At 41.5% G+C, this 20,184-nt stretch overlaps 1 protein-coding gene across 1 annotated transcript in view; it reads left to right on the forward strand.

Annotated features, from left to right (window-relative positions):
* The window catches only part of REL (REL proto-oncogene, NF-kB subunit), a 61,889-nt gene that overhangs the window by 36,117 nt on the left and 5,588 nt on the right, over positions 1-20,184 (forward strand). Inside the window, exons 6-10 of the mRNA XM_073559306.1 lie at positions 16,652-16,792; positions 16,935-17,039; positions 17,367-17,585; positions 18,973-19,026; positions 19,554-19,637. Coding sequence (XP_073415407.1) covers positions 16,652-16,792; positions 16,935-17,039; positions 17,367-17,585; positions 18,973-19,026; positions 19,554-19,637 — 603 coding nt within the window. The remainder of the gene's footprint in view (positions 1-16,651; positions 16,793-16,934; positions 17,040-17,366; positions 17,586-18,972; positions 19,027-19,553; positions 19,638-20,184) is intronic.

Genomic DNA, 20,184 nt, shown 5'->3' on the forward strand with positions numbered 1-20,184 from the left:
TTCATATACAGGAGAGCTCATCATGGCCCAGGGTTCACATGTTATCTACGAGAGCAGCAACTTATCTCTCTACCTAATAAAAGGGTCAGGCGATTAAATTCCAACCACCCAATCCAACCACTCGATGCTCAGGGGGTCAGTCAGGAGGCCTCCATATACATTAGATGATCAGCTAATCGGCGGCTTTGGTCCAATTTAATCTAAAGTAGCAGAGTGAACAGGCAAATGAATGGTCAAACAGTTCGAGCTTAAATGGAAGTGGGAATGGAGGGGTTAATCCAGAATGAAGTCAAGACACAACCGGATGACAGGAGTAGAAAACAGTCAAAAAAAGCACACGAGGTAATATATACAAAAATCCAAAATAAACCACTTAGTGGACAATGGGCCAATGCATCTGTCCTCTTAACTGCTCCAATTATCAGTGCCCTTGATTGGTTGAGCATAATCCAGATTGGCTATAGTAGCTGTCACTTATTGTAGCTGAGCAGCTGAGTGCACTGCCCATGTGCTGCCAGGATCTCCAGGGCAGGGCCGGTTTTAGACAAAGTGGGGCCCTGAGCAAAAGTTTAAAGAGGGTTTCTAAATGCAAGCATATTGCACCATCACACAGAAACATTTCTGTTGTATTTATATGCGCTGAGTTCAAGCCGTTATACAAGTGTGATCGACAATATTGAAGTTGGGCGGCACGGTGGCTCAGTGGTTAGCGCTGCAGCCTTGCAGCCTTGTCCTGGGTTCAAATCCCACCAAGGACAACATCTGCAAGGAGTTTGTATGTTCTCCCCGTGTTTGCGTGGGTTTCCTCCGGGCACTCCGGTTTCCTCCCACATTCTAAAGACATACTAATAGGGAATTTAGATTGTGAGCCCCATCGGGGACAGTGATGATGTGTGCAAAATGTAAAGCGCTGCCGAATATGTTAGCGCTATATAAAAATAAAGATTATTATAAAGATTATTATTAAGTTGTTCGACACCTGTTACCCAGCCTCTTTACACCAGCTGAGGAAGAATGATAGGTGCAGAACGATCACTAGTAGATCAATCTGTCCCCAATAACATGTTATCAGCACCTCATAGTTCTTTATATAGAGTAATGGCACCCCATAGTCCTCCATATAACATAATACACATGCCATAGTTCTCCATATAGTATAATGGACACCCCATAGTCCTCCATATACTATAATGCACCCCATAGTCCTCTGTATAGTATAATACTCTCCATAGTCCTCAATATAGTATAATACACTCCCCATACTCCTCAATATAGTTTAATGCATCCCATAGTCCTCCATATAGTATAATGCATCTCATAGTCCTCCATGTTGTATAATGCATGCCCATAGTCCAATATATAATACAATGCACTCCCCATAGTATAATTCACCCCACAGACCTTCATATAGTATAATGCATTCCCCATAGTCTGCCATACAGTACAAAACACTCTCCATAATCCTCCATTCAGTATAATGCACCCCATAGGCCTCAATACAGTATAATGCCGCCCCTATAGTGTACATATAGTATAATGCATAATGCACTTCCCATAGTCCTTGATATAGTATAATGCAGCCCCCAAATAGTACATACAGTATAATACACAACCATAGTCCTTGAAAGAGTATAATGCAGCCCCCATATAGTGTAATTCAACCCCATATAGTATAATGTGCAGTTTATAGTCCTTGATAGAATATACTGCAGCCCCACATAATATAATGCAGATTCCATATAGTGCATGTACAGCCCTCATAGTCCTCAATATAGTATAATACATCCCATAGTCCTCCATATAGTATAATGCATCACATAGTCCTCCATATTTTAAATGTACCCATTCATAGTTCTCCATATAGTACAATGCACTCGCCATAGTAGAATGCACTCTCCAAAATCGTCGATAGAGTATAACGCAGTTCCCATATAGAACATGTAGTGTAATGTACTCCGTATAGTCCTCAATAGATTATAACACAGCCTCCAAAAATATAATACAGCCCCATAGAGTACATACAGTATAATGCTGCCCCCATATAGTATAACATACACCCCATATTCCTCCAATATTATGGCTAACGCGTACTCACTGATAAAATAAATACATACTCATTTCTCCTCGTTCGCTCGCTGCTCCAATCTCTGCAGCGCGTCCACTCAGTATCTGCAACGTCTGACACAGCGTGGCACGCAATGAAGTGACGTCATCACGCTCGCTGCATCAGACACAGAGGGGGAAATGATGGGAGAGGGAGCGTCAACTGACGCGCTCTCCTCCATCATTGCTTTCAACCTTATCGGAATCTATGGGTAGAGGCAAGCAATGCAGGAGCGCAGCATGATAACTTCAATACAGCTTAATGTTCAGGCAACAGCACCAAAAGGATACAGTAACATTACAGCTTTTTGCCCACGTACAGAGTAAAACCTACACATTATGGCACCTACACCCAGACAAAAACTGAAGGGACCAGACAGCCCACCCATTCATCCTACTCAAAAAGGATAGACAGACAGATTGGAGCAATGTGGTCTAACCACAGTAAAGCACCTGTCATTGCACAAGATCCAAAATTATATTTCCTGTTACAAAGTTAGCGATTTTAATTCCCTTCACATGACAGAGGATGAGGGCAATACAACACATTGTTCTCATACAACTGAGGGGAAAACACCTTCATGTTGTCTGCTTGTTGTAAAGCCAGCTTAGAGAAACATCACATTGACACATACAACCATTGCCATTGAATGTTATTGATATTAGCCTGTATTTAGCCTTTGTTGGCACACATTATGGACCAGGAGTAAATATTAAAAGCAAACATAGATACTATATGAAAAATGTATCATATGTTGTTGCAGTCAGGTCCTAGGGCAGAGGCATTGACAAGAGAGGAGCAAATTAATCCAAGGAAAGGAGAAGGGGCAAAAGCAGATTAGATTTTAGGAACCATATACACTGATTGTCTGATGCCTAAAGATTCCCATACAAATTAAAGAAAAGTTCCTCAAACTGGGACCTGCCAGTGAGCTACGTTGGAGGAGATATGAAGGCCTCCAGACTCCTCTGACAGATGATTGTCCCAGGAGAAAAATCACCCTCAGAGATGTCTAGCAGCAACTTGTGTCTTATCATTAAAAATACATAAATGCTTGAAGGCGAGCTTTTATGTTGGGAAGTCAGGAGAAAAATAGATGGTGGGCACCTTAATACGCTGCCCATCAAGCAAGTTACCATACACTTTAAGTTGTGTGCGACTCTATAGAGAACAGATGACTACCAGGACATCCTTTCCTGAGATGATTGGGTGAAGTGACCTGAACCAGCGGCAGATGATGGGTGAGGGGGCATAATGATTTTTTACCTTCTCCCTTCGATATAAAATCCAGTTAACGAAAGTAACAGTAAAACTCTGGAATTTTCATCATCAATAATGCAACTTGTTGACAGGTTTGCAGCAAAAGACATTTGCTGGCCGCTACTGGGGATATGGTTGACACTTTGATTAAAAGGAGGTGGACATGTTGTCCAATTGGTTTTAGAGCAGGTTGATAAACTGTTTTATGGGAAAAGATTGAATATAGCTCATGTTTTATTCATTTTAATCCTGTGACGCTAATCACTACTCAAGGTGATGCTGGTCACTACTCAAGGACTTGCTGTGAGACGGGATAGTCAAGAGGTCTGGGGTCAGTAACAAGAGGGCTCGTAATAGATGAAAGTGTAGTCAGGTCACAGTCTGAGGTCAGAGTATCAGGAAGGTAGTAGATCAAGACAAAGGGGTAAATCCAAGGTCAGCAACAAAGATAAGAGCACAAAGCTAACACACACCACTTCAGCAAAGCTACAATTGGCAATCCTCTAACCAGTGTCAGTGGGCTAAATAGCCGTGTAATCATCCAGAACAGATGACACCTGGAGGAGATCCCACAGACCCAGCCAGATAGGATGGTTGGTTGAGCTGTCACTCAAAATACTCACACCTCTGCCTCAGATTGGGCAGTAGAGCTGTCGCTCACAATCCTGACAGCTCAGCAAGTCCTCAATCCCATAGTGCGGCAGAGCTGTCATTCACAACGTCCTTAGGACTCCGTGAGTGGTGGAATCATGACAAATCCTTGCACCTTCTGGGCTTAGTAATTCAAACAAGAAAAATTATAGCCAGCTCACCCAGTTAGACGTCCTTAGTGGTTCTGCTCACTGCCAGGAAGCCGCACGGAGTTGTAATGGGAGAGGCACACCCATGTTGCAATAGAAACAAAAACCAGCAAATAATTCCAGCGGATGCTTCCTACTTGGCCATAAAATCCATTTTATTTATATCTTTTAAAATAGTTCCATGTGGCAGAAACCCAAATATATACAGGGGGTCAGAAGAAAAAAGGGCACACTGCTGCTTTATGCGTGCAGACTACGCGTTTCGACCTTACTAGGTCTTCTTCTAGGTCCTAGAAGAAGACCTAGTAAGGTCGAAACGCGTAGTCTGCACGCATAAAGCAGCAGTGTGCCCTTTTTTCTTCTGACCCCCTGTATATATTTGGGTTTCTGCCACATGGAACTATTTTAAAAGATATAAATAAAATGGATTTTATGGCCAAGTAGGAAGCATCCGCTGGAATTATTTGCTGGTTTTTGTTTCTGGGTTTAGTAGTCCAGTGGGCGGGACTAGTCACCTGTTAACAGCATTCTCCGTCCAGTAGGCGGCTCCTATTCAGAGATTGATAACCTTGCCTGTATAACTGCATAGAGCTAGTTGGAGTCTAGTTGGGGGACTACATAAAGGAAGAGCAGTCTGTTCATCTTTTCCTGCTTTGTATCATGGTGCCCATATATAGTATTTCTAAGTTGATGGGTTCCCTTTAAGCACAAAGGAACCATATAGGTTCCAAATAACTTTTTACCAACAGCTATATATTTTATTTAAAAAAAACAGTCTCATTGTTCTTCTGTAATGCACAGTTTATGTCTATCAGGAAGGGAAAGTGAACATTTGTTAGTACTAGGAATGGCTACGCTGTCATAAACCACCAAAGGAGGAGATGTAAAGTGATCACAAGCTGACAGCTTCTTATGAAACATACCGAATATCATTTACAATGAAAAAAATATTGATAACATTGCCATTCACATGGGCATCTGCCAGCTTTACACCTCTTGTAAGTTCCAAACATTCAGATTCTACCCAGCTGTGTCGCTGTATAAGGAAAGCATTATATATATATATATATATATATATATATATATATATATACATACACGGTATAGACAACGGTGTTGAAGATGTCCTTATACTGGAATTAAAGAGGCCAACCTCTGGAAAATAACCCACAGCATTAACCTCCTCCACCAAACTTTAGATCTGGCACAGTGGGGTCAGGCAAGTGATGCTTTTCTAGCATTCACCGATCTGAGGAAGTCTGATGGAGAAGTCTGATCTGTCATAGGACACTTTTCCACTGCTCCAGAGTCAGGTGTCAGCATGTTCTACCCCACTGTATCTGACACTTGGCATTGTGCTGGGTGATGTAAGGCTTTCATGCTGCTGCCCGGCCAAGAGAACCCATCTAATGATGCTCTGTTTTTGTGCTGATGTCAGAGTCAGAGGAGGTGTGGAGTGCTGCAGTGCTGGAGTCAGCAGAGTGTTTAAAGCTCTATGCTCCTCAGGACTCATTGACCCCGTTCTCTAACTTTACGTGGTCCCCACTTTGTGGCTGAGTTGCTTTCTATCCTAAACGCTTCCACTTTTCAATAATACGAATAATAGGCGATGGTGGAATATTTAATAGGCAGGAGATTCCACAAACTGATTTGTTACAATGGTGACATTTTATTACAGGACTATGCTCGAATTCAGTGAGCTCTTTAGAACAATTTTGTCACAAATGTTTGTAATGGAAGACTGAAAAGTTAGGAGGTGATGGGACCGAATGAAAAACCTAAAATTAATGATTAAGAGGAACACTATTCTCCTTAAAGGGAATCTGTCAGCGGGTTTTTGCTGTGTAATCTGAGGGCAGCATGAGGTATGGGCAGAGCGACTGATTGCAGCTATTTGTCATTTACTTGGCTACTTGGTGCAGTTTTGATAAAATCTCTCTTTCCTCTGTGGTAAATGCAGCAGTGGTCAGAATACTGAGCTGTGTTAACCCCGCTCCCAGCTTCCTGTGTTCCTACATAGTCAGCAAGCAGCCAATCACTAGTGAGGGCGGGGTTACACAGATTAGCCTGACTAGCCTACATGTGAGACCTAGTCAGGCAGTGATAATCTCCTGCCGATATAACACTGATTGTATAAAAACTAGCATACACAGCCGAATAACTGACCCATCCCTGGAATCAGGCTCTCTTGATCCATATTATGCTGCTCTCAGATTAAAAAGAATAAAAAACTGCTGACAGATTCCCTTTAACCTTTTTACACATACACAATGAGAATTGAAGTTAATTAAAAGTCAGATTTGTTCTGGAAGGTGTGATAAAGGCTTTCAACGGATATCAAGGCACACATATGCACAAAGAAACGCAGCATATGTAGAAGGGAATTGTTATTCAAGTTATAGCACTTTTGTAATATCAAACGGAGAGAGATTTTTGTTAGAAAATCACTGCGTGTTCAATACATGACCATTGTGTGTTGTGGCCTATAGGTAATGGTGGGCACACAGATTAGGTAACAGCAGGTTAAAGAACTGAATAAAAAACTGGTTGGTAAATGAAAGATTCACAGATGTAGACATTCATAATTTAGTCCTTACTGGCCATTAGGGTCATTTAGACTGGTCACAGAGTCAAGGGCACAGGGCGAGGGATAATGGATCTTTCTGGGGACTCTGGAAATATCCTTGAACAAGAAAGAATAAAAGATGAATTGTGCACTACCAACTCTCAGATGATTTAAAAAACGTGCAACTATATGTTTAGATGATAATGATGTGACATCGTACGGCCAAAAGTAGAATTCGTTGTTAAATCTCCCAGATTGTTTGTTATGGCTATAATCGTCCATTTTCATCAACTTTAGTCTTATGTATGTGGAAACTTTTATAGCAATAGACTGTGATATATTCAGAAGAAGAGGAAGTGAGATTGATTTACTGATGACTATAGGAACTATACTACAGACCAAATGGTTAATACAGATATCTCAAAAGAAGAAGGGCAATGTGCAGCAATTAAGAGTTCGAAGGTCAAATGATTACAGTTCTATCTACCAGTTGTATTTTCTGATCGAGGTCGATGTAAGCGCTGCTGACTCACTTACTGAGTCATTTCGGCTCATTGTAGCATTAGGTTTGGTATTCCTTCGGTTACATGACAAGCAATACACGGGTAAAAGCACGTGGACAATCCTTTTATTGTGTGGGTTCAACATTTCATCCTCACCTATTATAGGGATATGTAGGATATAAAGAACATCTAAGACACATTGTAGTAGTTTTTCCCATTGTTCCGTTAAAACAGAGTAAATGGACCTAATATGGAAAAACAAACCTGATACAGACATAAAAGTCATGTTCAATACTGATGTCAAAACACACAAGTTTTCAGGATGGAAATCAGATGACTTTGATATGTTGGTCATTTATATCGGGATGTGAAAAAAATCATTTATATAAGTAAAAAATATTTTAAAGAAAGAGTTAAAACCATAAAATAATGTTTCTAAAGTTGATAGCCCAAGTTCTGTATAATGGCCCATTTCGACAAGCAGTTAATCGGGAAGAAGCTTTCATCGGGTGATTGAATCTTTCTTTCATTCCTGCAATAAATGTGTAAGCAGTTGTGCTGCTGAGAATTCTGGTCAACCTGTCTAAATAGAGCAATAAAGGGAAGATGTTGGGAAGTGAAGGTTTTTGCTATGTAATCTGAGAGCACCATGATGTAGTGGAAGAAAACCTGATAACAGGGATGTGTCACTTAGGGTATCGTTACACTAAGCGACGCACCAGCGATCCCGACAAAGATACGACCTGGTAAGGATCGCTGGTGCGTCGCTACATGATCGCTAGTAAGCTGTCAAACAGGCAGATCTACGCAACGATCCAGCGATCCGTATAACGACCTCGGCGGTCGTTGGGACCTTTTCACAGCAGCTATTCTGACGACTCACGCCTGCATCCATGAGTTCTGCGACGCCAACGAGGTCGCTCGTCGGCATCAAACACAGCAATGCATGCTGGCCAGCGGGACGCCAACGATCAAAAAATGGCCTAGGACATTCGAGCACTATCAGCGATATCCAGCGGGGAGGCTGTCGCTGCTATGTGTCACACGTAGCGAGATCGCTGTTGCGTCACAAAATTGGTGACTTTCCAGCGATCTCGCTAACTATCTCGTTATTTGAGACGGGGGCTTTAATGGGCTGTGTTTTACTGTTTCAATACAATTAGTGATTTATCAGCAGGAGATTATCATTAAATGACAACTGGCCTTATACCTCCTGGTCTAATCTCACCATTAGCACAGATTAGCAGCTCTCAAACAGCTTTCTGTGTACATTGTATAGTGACAATCAGTGGTGTGAGCGGGGATTATACATAGTCTAACATCTCAGCTCTTCTAAATCTGCAACAGAGAAAACTGTGAGTCTACTATATCTGCTGCACCCAGTAAACTAAGTGACACATCACTGGAATCAGGGTATATGTCCCTATGTAAGGCAGCCAGGGTGGTAGTCATGGCAACTGGCTCTACTGTTCCCAAACCCTGACACCTCACAGCTGAAACAACAAGTCCTTTTTGCTGTGTGTGATAGGTGCGACCGAGTACTCACTTCCGTTGCTGGAATCCCTTCAATCTCTGTCACTCCAGCTTCTGACTTCCAAGTACCAGGAAACACCACAGTCACAATTCTTTTCCAACAGTTGAACTTTACTAAACAATAAGGCATCCATCACACCAGCAGCACATTTCACACAGGGCAACGTTTCCTGTACTTTCCCTGCCTTCCGGGCAGACTCAATTTGCTCTATAATCTGTCTTTCTTTGCTCCTGGCAATCCCTGCCGTCTCTTTGGACAATCCGTGTCCAGCCCATGTCTCACTTGTACCTGCCATCCGGGCAGCCTCTTTGGACAATCCGTGTCCCATCCGTACGTTACATGTCACCAGCTTCCTGTCAGCCACTTGTCTAATTCCATTGGGGATAGGTGCCGAGAACTCCATCTCGCGTGGGGTGTCTCCCCCTCGTCCACTACCGTGACCGGGTGACTCTCTTATTTCAGGGTCTAACAGAGTCCCTGCCGCCCCATTCCTCACTCTCTGTTTTTTTTTTATTTTGGGCTCATTTGTCCTTCCTCATTGAATTATTTTTAGGCAGAGTTTTGGGTTTTGTGCACTATCACCTTCTTTGTCATTTGTGTGCCTGCAGTTTTTTATCCTGTTTAAACTTTATTTGTCTCTGATATTTTATATTTTGTGCACATATTGTATTTGCCCATTCGGGCATATTGCATCCTGTTGAGTCTTTTTAAGATTTATTTGTAAGTTCATCCTGTCCAGCATTTAATGACTTCAGCTGTTCAGTGTGGTTTACCATAATATACTTTCGGCGGTACATTTAGTGGAGGTAGGTGCTTTCCTGGGGGGGGGCACCTACAAGGCCCCTTATGGTTGTTAACCTTGTGGTTTTTTAATTGTTTAGTTGTTTGCCTTTTGTTGATATGTCTCAATAAACTTATAAATACCTTTTTGCTATATTGATTTTGGTGATCCTTGGTGATACACGCTATCTTTTATTCTTTTTGGTAATACACATGTTTCTAGCGTGTGGTCAGTGATCCCATATCTAATTATTAGCAGTGCCCTCAGGTCCCCCCTTTTTTTTTTGAGAACTCCATCTAAGCTGCTCTCGTCCCAGTCTAAGACCCCGAATCCTTCCTGGGGATGACTCTGTGGAGCTGGTGTCCGTTTACACTGCTCTCCAGCCAGGGGCCCCTTACTGCAATCCACAGACTTATCCCCACAGCTATAATCCTTTGTTCTCTCTCTCTCTACTCATACGTCCTGCCCTTGGGCAGACTGCCAGGGCGTCTGACAGAACCAGGAAGTATCTGTCTTATACCCCCCTGCTCTGTGCTGTTCTGCTCTGTGCCCCTCCCTTCTACTTAACCTTTATGCTGCCTATACCTTACTACTCTTACATCTCTACTGTGCCCCCCTCTATTCTAATCCCCCCTTCAGTCCTGCACTGCTTCCTAATCCATCCCTAAGCCTATGCGCAACACATGACAAATACATTTACATTACAGTACTCACAATAGTAAAACTTTAATAAAACATCAGGGTGCCGCATGTGATACAGGTGAACAGCCTTAAGGATAGAGAAGGTACATGAGGGTCCCCGCCACCTCCTTACACCTACATCATGCTGCTGTCAGATTACATAGCAAAAACCTGCAGACCTATTCTCTTTAAACAACCACCAATCGGCTTGTGTATAGCCGATCTGTGGTCATTTAATGGCCCTAATATTTGCTCATCAATCATATCCACAATACTTAAGGAACTGAATGAATAATAAGACTGTATACCAGAGGCCATGCCAGTGTGTGGGTGAATGGAGTGGTATAAAAACGAGTGTATAGTACCCCCAATCATCATTAACAGAATAACACGTATAATTACTAGTGGACTATCAACCCACAAAGAAACTGTCACACTATGGAAGGATGTCCTAAATCGGAGCACTGGAGAGGAGCAGCCACATTCAATAAATCCTCTGACACCACAAGGGCGTCACATACTTTTCTTGCACATTGGCCCCATGCTCCTAGTATAATATTCTATGGGGCCATGGTGCGTGTTTCTAATTATATACTGTTTTTTTCTGTCAGAGTAAAAGATTGTAGCTCACTTTATTGACTGCAGTTTTAGACATCCTCAAAGGGTAAAAAAAAAACCCAAAACTGTGCTTACCAGAGGCAACACAAAGCAGCACAGTGTGCCTGGGGTCTAGGACAGAATAACGCCTGGAATGTGCCTGGTTGCGGTTTTATACATCTCCCCCATAAATTTTGCAAGGGACATTTATTGACCTTTAATATCTGAAAGTCGCATCCTGGGTAGGCTTACCACAGCACCTCGTTACACACGTGGGCATCTCCTTCCTCCACCTACATTTATTTATGTCTGGAAAGCTATTTAACTATAGAATTTCGCCATGTCAATTTTTAATACTATATGATTTTAAATACTAATATTAACCTCAAAAGGGCTGGCAATTGTGGTAGAGGAATATTTTGTGGGCTGAATCATCCTCCAATGCCCACACATTTCACACGTTGGTGACACCACCTTTCAGCCACATTAGTTACATTCTTAATATAGACAGAAAAACTAAAAAAAAATTAAGCTACTCAGATTTCCAAGCCATTTGTGAGAGAGTAGTCTTCCATGGGATGTCTCCTGTTCATTCTTCAGGAGCCCTCTGCTCCCCTCCTGCCCGCACTCCTGCTTGATTGACAGTTTGGCCACTGACCTGTGCGCTCCCTGATGCTGCTTCAGAGGAGCGCGGTTGCCCTGAAGCTGGGCTGACCAGGAGCTGACAATGCACTCCGGTCATCTAGCCCGCTTCTGTGCAGCATTTTGCTCAAGAGAATATGCAACCTGGGCAAAAAGCAGGAAACAATCAAATTAAAAATCACTCTATTGTTGAGAAAAGTTAGAATTTTGAATAACAAGTAAATTGAAGAGTTGCTCGTTTTTACAAGTCCTTTGTAATATTGCCCAATAATGAACAGGTGAACAACCCTTTCAAGGGCTGGCCCACCTTTCAATATATGGGCACTACTGACAAAGCCGACGGCATACTAACAATATACCCGCGTCCATACCAGCTAGCAGAGTTTAAAGTGAACCTGTTACCACTTATCCACTATATAATCTAAATACACCACTATAAAGGGGTATTCACAACTCTAAGATCCTATTCCAATATGTAGTAGGTGTAATAATAATACTATCAAATACCTCCAATTAGAAATGTAGTATAGTTTTTCTGATTCACTAAGTCTCTTTCGTCATTGCCAGACATTGCAGGACCTTAGGTATCCATGGTTATGGCCACGTAACCATGGATACCTAAGGTCCTGCATTGCCTGCACATGAAAAAAGAGACATAGCGAATCAAAAAAACTATACTAATTTTATAATTGGAGATATTTGCTAATATTATTATTATTACACCTACTACATATTGGGATAGGGTCTTGGAGATGGGAATACCCCTTTAGGTCAACTTAATCAGCACTCCAGCAACCTGTTTATAGGAGTCTATATCCCATATTTATATATAATAAAAGGATAATCCTCCTTTGATTAGAATATGTATAAAAGAACCCAAAAACAATTTTTAGTGCTCTGCAGATCCAACCAAGATGCTCCCATGATCCTATAGATCATTTTCCACAAGCAGATAGTGTCTTATTGCTGGGGTCAATCAGTAGTACTTACATGCCTCAGTACTGAGCAGTGATGCCAGTAAGTATGACATACGACTGCCCCAGGTACTAATTGGCTGCAGCAATCACATGCTGACTGCTCTGAAACGACCTAAGCAGAGCTAGAGGGCTTCTTACAGCGAATTCGCACAGGATTGAAAAGGTGCATGTTCTAATTTATTTAGTTTAATAACATTTGCTGCAGTTTTTTATATTATTATTATATTTTTTATGAAACAAGAAACCCTCTTTAAAGGTTTGTCTAGAAACAATACCACTTTGAGTATGGGTGGTCTCTAGTATTGCATTAGCCCATTTATTACAAATAGCATCCCCCTAGGACTCATGCAGAAAGTGCCAATGTGTCTGGGGAAAATAGAAAATACTAAAGGGGTTGCTAAGCATCACTCACTCCAGCATCGGTGAGCGTCACTGATGATGTTGCTCCTAGATATACCTGCTTGATATCTGACGATCTTGCACACGTCCTCACAGTTGTGTGCAGACAAGACCTAGTCAGCGCTGCTCGCCTTCCAAAGTGCAAGCGATCGGCGCCTGACGATCTTTCCAATTTTTCAAACACTATTCATTTGAAAAAATATATACTTCCACTTCCCCCACTTTGCACTGTTGTAAATCTACCTGGAGCGTGTGTTACGGTGGGAGCAGTCAGTCTGGTGAGACGTCTGTGCACCGTAGTTTTCTGTGTACCTATCTGATAAACACAGAGAAGTGACATGGACCAGTGGGAACAATGGAACATGTCAACAGTTCTCGATAAAATAACTTCAGCTTCCGACTGAACACATTTTGAGTTTCAGAGCCCATCCCAGGGTAGCAAAGCATCTCCAAATCTGATACCATGTGGGAGGACCCAACATTATGATAAAACCTCAATGGAAAGGTGTTTTCCTTTATTTTACCTTTGAGAAATGCCACCTATGCTATTCACACAAGTTTCAGAAAGTCCTGTTATTGCCATAAATGACTCAGTATTGATCACTAGTTGCTTTTTTTTCCATTGACTTTTTTTGTGCACTTCTAAACTTGGTATTATTGGTGAATGGTAAATGAAATGTGGATACACAGTAAAAATGAAAAAAAGAAGTAGTGCCTCATGTCCTAACACTATCTAAGTCTGGTATCTCACTTCTGACTTTCATGGTCCGAGTACAGACCACGAAGTCCCGACCAGCTGTGGGTCTCCTGCCCTGATCATCGGGGTCCATACTTGAACCCTAAAAGTCAGATGTGTGAGACCGGCCTATCAAGGCATCCTGGCCTTATGGCCCATTGCAACCAATTATAGACCTGCATTTTTATTTTTCCAAGCGAGTCATATTACCGGTAAATAAAATTTGCCAATATTTGGATGTCATGGGCAGCAAGACCAGTTCCTATGTTAGACAGTCGTTCTAAATTAAGCCAGTGCCTGTGGCATCCCTCTCACCAGGGGCATAACTACAATAGGTGCAGGGGTTGCATGCGCACACCGGGCCCTGGAGCCTAAAGGAACCAAAAAGTCCATTTGGTCGGTATAAAAAGACCAATAATATTAAAGACTTGCAATAAATGAGGGCCCCATTGGAGATTTTGCATTAGGGCCCATGAGCTTCAAGTTACACCACTGCCTCTCGCAATTAAAAAACAGGTATGGGCCTTAGGCTACTTTTACACATCCGGTGTGTGGGGTCCGACGGCGTGCGGCGAAAAGCCGGGCCGCCGGATCCGGCCTGCAGCAGTGACACCGGATGTGTATGCGGCATCTGATACGGCTCGGACATGATTTAAAGGAGCCGCAGGAGGAACATATACACCGGTGGACGAGAGAGGCAGCCGCTGAGAGAGACAGCTGCTGAAAGGGAGGGGAGGGGAGAGGGGGGTGGAGAGAGAGAGAGACATGTGGGGTTAACACTCAGTGTCCAGGCGAGAGAATCTCTCTCTCTTACCAGGCACTTGTGGGGTTAACCCCACAGAGAGATCTCTCTCTCTCACCCAGACACTGTGAGTGTTAACCCCACAAGTGCCCGGTGAGAGAGATCTCTCACAAGTGTCCGGGCGAGAGAGAGAGATCTCTCTCTCGCTGGGCACTTGTGGGGTTAACATTCACAGAGTCCGGGCATGCGCTGTGGAAAAAGCCGGTTCGGCGCTGACAAAAAACTTTGCAGAGAACGTTTTTTGCAGATGCCGGACGGCTAATTTTTGCCGTGTCCGGCAACAACCGGACACGACGCATAACCATCCGACACGATGCGGCGACCATGAAAGTTTATGGGACAAAACGGATCCGGCTCTGGATCCGGTTATTAAAAATTTCGCCACATCGTGCCGGATTACAAAAGCCGGATGTGTGAAAGAGGCCTTAATGGGAGAGTCTATGAGATGCTAGCCCAGTGTTCAGGTGTACGGATACCACCAGAATTGAATGTGTGTGAATTTGTGTGATATTGTGGTGAGAAAGTGGGGAAGATTTATCTAAAAGAAAAACTGCATTTGTTACTTATAGCAACCAATCATATTACAGTTTACAGTTTACCAGAGCAGTTTTCAAAATGAAAGCTGGGCTCTGAGTGGTTGCTATGGGCAACATAGAGACCATCTCTTGTTAGATACTTTTGATAATGAGATCCAAACGAGGTCTCGATGAGAAAAAAAGACGTTAATTCCTTTCAGCAGCCCTACAGAAATGGGGCGTCTTGCCCTTTGGGTCATAAAGACTTTATAGTTCAGCAGGAGCTGGGACAACATTCCCAATACAATACAATGATGTCTGGTTCTGTACTGAACATGGCGTCTGAAGGAAAGATTGGATATTCATAGATATCCATCTCAATAACACTGGTCGATCAGAATCCCACCAAGATTATTTTGTTTCTATAGGATTACCGCCCATTGTACTTGAGCAGAGAATCACATCAGAGTCTCTCAGCAGTGCAGACTCAGGCTTTAGGCCTATAAGTTAGGCTAGGTTCACATGGCGTATTCTTAGAGGTGAAAAAACTCAGACAATTTTTTTCTGAAGTGGTTTTTGAAGCGTTTTCCTCCACACAGTGTTTTGTAGCCTTTTTAATTAGCAGTGTCACATTCGTAGCAGATTCCACGAGGAATCCACTTCAGGCTATGATCCCACAATGAGTAATTGCTGAGTATTTGATGTTGCAGATTTTATACAGTATTTATGCACCAATTAGGGAAATTGGGTTTCTTTCTTTTTTTTTCATTGCGTTTTTGCTAATGCTTTTTTTTGTCTCTTTTTGGCATGTCGTGTTTTAAATAAAGCTGTTTTGTTTTTGATACTTCCTTGTACTTGGCTTTGACAGAGTCATGTGCAGATTGCATGTGTACATGCACCTAATGCAATTCCATGGGGAAAATCTGAGCATGAAACTCAGTGTCAGCCTATCCGCAAGAGAAATTGACATGTTGCAGATTTAAAAAACGCACTACAGGTCAGTTTTCGCAGTTTCAAAAGAAATACAGTGGGGATGAGATTCTTTATAAATAAAATTAATTTTTCTGGAACCGCAAGGACATTACATTATTCTTTTTTGCAGAAAAATTATACAGCACCAAAATTCACCAAACACTCATCAAACCTCACAGAAGTCGCATGTCACTTTTTTTTTGTTTTGTTACCTTGGTGAGATGCAGGTAAAAAAAAACACTAAAAAAACTTGTCGTTCGAACAACAAAGATGATTTTACATTGAAGGGTAGTCAAAAAGTACTTGAAGCATTTTGTTATATGGATTTTGGAATGGATCCATTTTAATATCTTTCTCCCAAAAATTCTGTGAACCTAGCCTAAGGGGCCATAAAGTAAGCAATAAACAATTATTTTTTTGCTTTTGCATTTTAAGATACAGTAATGGAGCCATTTAGATATTATAAATCTCTTCTGATAGGTCTCCAGTAGAGTTGAGCGAATATTTAAAAATTCCGTTCGGATTACGATCGGCGGCGAATATTGTTTTTGGAGTCAGTGGGAGTAGAAATGACCGAATATGTTCGGAATCGATCGTCAAACATAAATTCGGCATGAATAGGGTACCCATATGGCACGAATATGGCAAATTCAGATTCGGCAACTAATTCCGAACATATTGGCTCAACGCTAGTCTCCAATAAAGACTTCAAAATGTATCACCAATTTGTATACTATCTGATAATTTAGGTGATATTACACAATATTTCTTCTCCTCCACAGTGCGAGATGACCAGCTCCTGACAATCGAGGATTACGACCTAAATGTTGTACGATTGTGCTTTCAAGTTTTCCTTGCTGATGAGCATGGCAATTACACCAGAGCTTTACATCCAGTTGTGTCCAACCCAATTTATGACAACCGTAAGTTCTCCAGAAAATGCACAAACTGGCAGCCGAATTGTAATAAAAAATCAGATTTACTGTACAATTTTGGCCACCTCTTCAGCATTTTAACTATTTTAATTTCTTGCAACTTATCATGGAAACTAATTTATCATTCCAGGTGCTCCTAATACTGCAGAACTTCGGATCTGCCGAGTAAATAAGAACTGCGGTAGTGCAGCCGGAGGAGAGGAAATATTCTTGTTATGCGATAAAGTTCAAAAAGGTGCAGTCTTCACTTTTACTATCTAGCTACAGTACATACCTATCTGTTTGTGTCATGAATATCTCTGTCTTTTTATGCCTAAGAAATGGACAATACAATTCTGAGCATGGTAGCTGTCTCCAGTGGGTTGCTTCCTTCTGGCTCCTCCGGATGTTCTTGACTTAATTGAGAGGTCCTTCCCTATAAGCAAATAGGGAGAGAACTGTCAATCAATCTAATCTGGGAAAAGAGAAAACAGAAGAGGGCGACCCAATGAACACTTGAGATGAACCCAGTCCATATACTAGCTCTAGTTCTCATTGGCTCTTTTTATACCCCTATACATAGATGACATTGAGGTTCGATTTTTCACCAGTACTTGGGAGGATAAAGGACAATTTGGACAAGCAGATGTGCACCGTCAAGTCGCTATAGTGTTTAGAACCCCTCTATTTCCCTTTGATATCACTGAAGTCACAACAGTGAAAATGCAGCTTAGAAGACCATCCGACCAAGAAGTCAGTGAACCTATGGACTTCCGATACATTCCTTGTGAAAGGAAGGAAGGTAATCTGCTGGAAAAAAAAATCCTTTATTTTCTATGTTTTTCACGCATTTCATCTCTTGTGGATCTCCCAAAGGGTACAATGTGGTAAATTCTGCTTTTTCCTTTTAATTTATTACAGTTTTAATCATTACGATCATATTGTAGAGTGCCATTATTTTCCATGGTGTCGTACATTGTTAAACATTACAACAAACCAAAGTTCAAACTAAATACATTAAGTGAGGTCATAGATAAGGTTCCAGTCTACACGGGCAATTAGGAAAAAGGGATTGCTTTTTTTTTTTCTTACAAAACAGCACCAATCTTGTCTATGCATTATCTTTGGTATCGCAGCTTAGCTCAGCTCACTTGAAAGTTATTAAATACAAGACACAAGGCTTTTTTTTGTAAATGTCAGCCAAGGTATTAAGTGACATACTTTACAATTTGTCAACTTGAGGCACTTTTGAAAGAGGAGCTGACTCTTGGACTAGAAAATCAGCCCTAACTACTCATTTGCTAGATTAGCTTATTCTATTCTTGGTAGTCTGCAAGCACATATATAAAAAGATGTCAGTCCCTGACTAGCACCACCCTCTTAACTTCTAAGGAATTTAAAGGGGTTGTCTACTACTATCTATATTCACCTCCCATGCCGGAATAGTTCAAGCGGTGTCGCCACTCGCATTCCCAGAGCTCAGGTGAGGTTATGTCATGTGAGCCCTGCACCCATCAGCACCGGCTTCACTGTCCCCTCCTTCGGATGTATGAGTGATCAAGAGGAAGCGAGATCTGTGGCTGGCCACTCACTTCCTCTAGATTACTTATACGTCTGAAGGAGGGGACAGTGAAGCCGGCGCTGAATTGGCACAGGGCTCACATGACATAACCTCACGTGAGCCACGGGAATGCAAGTACCAACACTGCTAGAATGGCACGGGCACAGGAGGTGAGTATAAAGTGTTTTTATTTTAACGGTGTCAAACATTCAGGCTGAGAAAGAGTTGTCCTAGTAGTCGGCAACGTCTTTACATTAACTATTTACGAGTTATACTGGATAATTTTTCACAAAACTATATATCAATCTGCTCATGTTCGGCATAACAGATGCTTGATATAAGAAGTGTCTTCATGCTCTTATATGATTATATACCGTATGTTGGATGGCATGAGGCAGCGGTTTCAGGGGGAGACCCAAATGAAGGGCAGTATATCACTGTGATGAAAGGGGTTAAGTGGACATTATGTTAGATAAAGCAGAGAATGAAAGTACGGTAGTATCTGGTATTGCGATATATTTCTGTATATAAATAAGTATAAATATATTTATAGATAGATAGATAACAGGAAATATGGAATACATATATAGGTTGTATTATTAATTGTTTTTGTATTGACCCTGTTTAGACCATTATGCTAAGAAGAAGAAAAAAAATGAGGATATGCTGCAGAAATTTATTGGTGAGTAATGCCACAAAATTATTCTTATTGAAAAATAAAAATATTATTCCTTTACAGCCTGATTTTGGTACAGTGATGAGTACTTTTGTCTTGCAATGCTGAGACCCTGGGCTTAAATCCAACCAAAGACTATATCTGCATGGAGTTTGTATGTTTCCCTGTGTTCCCGTGTGTTTGATTGGCCTTGTATATGTCTGAGATAGGGAATTTAAACTGTTGGCCCCAGTGAGGACAGGAACATGAGAACATGTTGGAGCGATAGAAAATTAAATAAATAAAAGTGCAAGGTGACCATACTATTCACCACTCAATAAGTATGATAAGACAAGCCTTACAAACATTGGCTTCCCAATAACCATAAACAATCGTTTTTCTCACATACACGTAACAGTACCCTTTAAAAATCAATAAAATTGGATGGATGTGGATAATTTATATATCTTTGTCAAATTATTATGGTCACCGATAGTAATTCTACAGCTAGATATATTGGCTTAGCTTAATATCAAGTCCTTCATCTCTTGTAGTTTCTCTTCAAAATCATCAAGTGGAAAAAGCAACAAAGCCAACCATGCCACCATTTCATGCCATGGATCGACCTATAAAGAGAGGTATTGAATTGAGATTTTTATATCATTACAGTAGATGTTTATGTTTTCTTTTATTGGTAACAATTAATCAAATCCATGATTTTATATAGTAAAATGTATTATAAATCTAGTAACTATGGATAACCATAACCAATGGTGCATATGGGTCCATCCCAAAAGCTAAAATTAACATAAAGGTATACTCCCTGGAAGACGGATGCCTAGGCATTTGGACAATACTGGAAGCCTCTCCTGCAAAGTTAAATGCATATATTACCTTAGTAAAAAGAATGCAGGCAGCACCATCACTGGAGGTATACATTATTTATGTTATTAAAAGGGTTGTCCAGGTTTGGCAAGAAAGTCTGCACTCATCTGACTGCAGACTTGTAAATCCTCACGGCACGCATAGCACGTGCTGTCAGGATTCTCTGGTGCCGGATGTGAGAACAGGTGGCCGTATGACCGCATGTTTGCAATATACAGTACATACTTCTTCCCAGCCACATTCCGACCAGACATGCATGGCATTGCTCAATTCGCTTGCATTGAATGAGGCTGCACACAT

The sequence above is a fragment of the Dendrobates tinctorius genome, unplaced genomic scaffold (genome assembly GCF_039654945.1).
Source record: "Dendrobates tinctorius isolate UK_male_01 unplaced genomic scaffold, ASM3965494v1 ptg000269l, whole genome shotgun sequence".
NCBI lineage: Eukaryota > Metazoa > Chordata > Amphibia > Anura > Dendrobatidae > Dendrobates > Dendrobates tinctorius.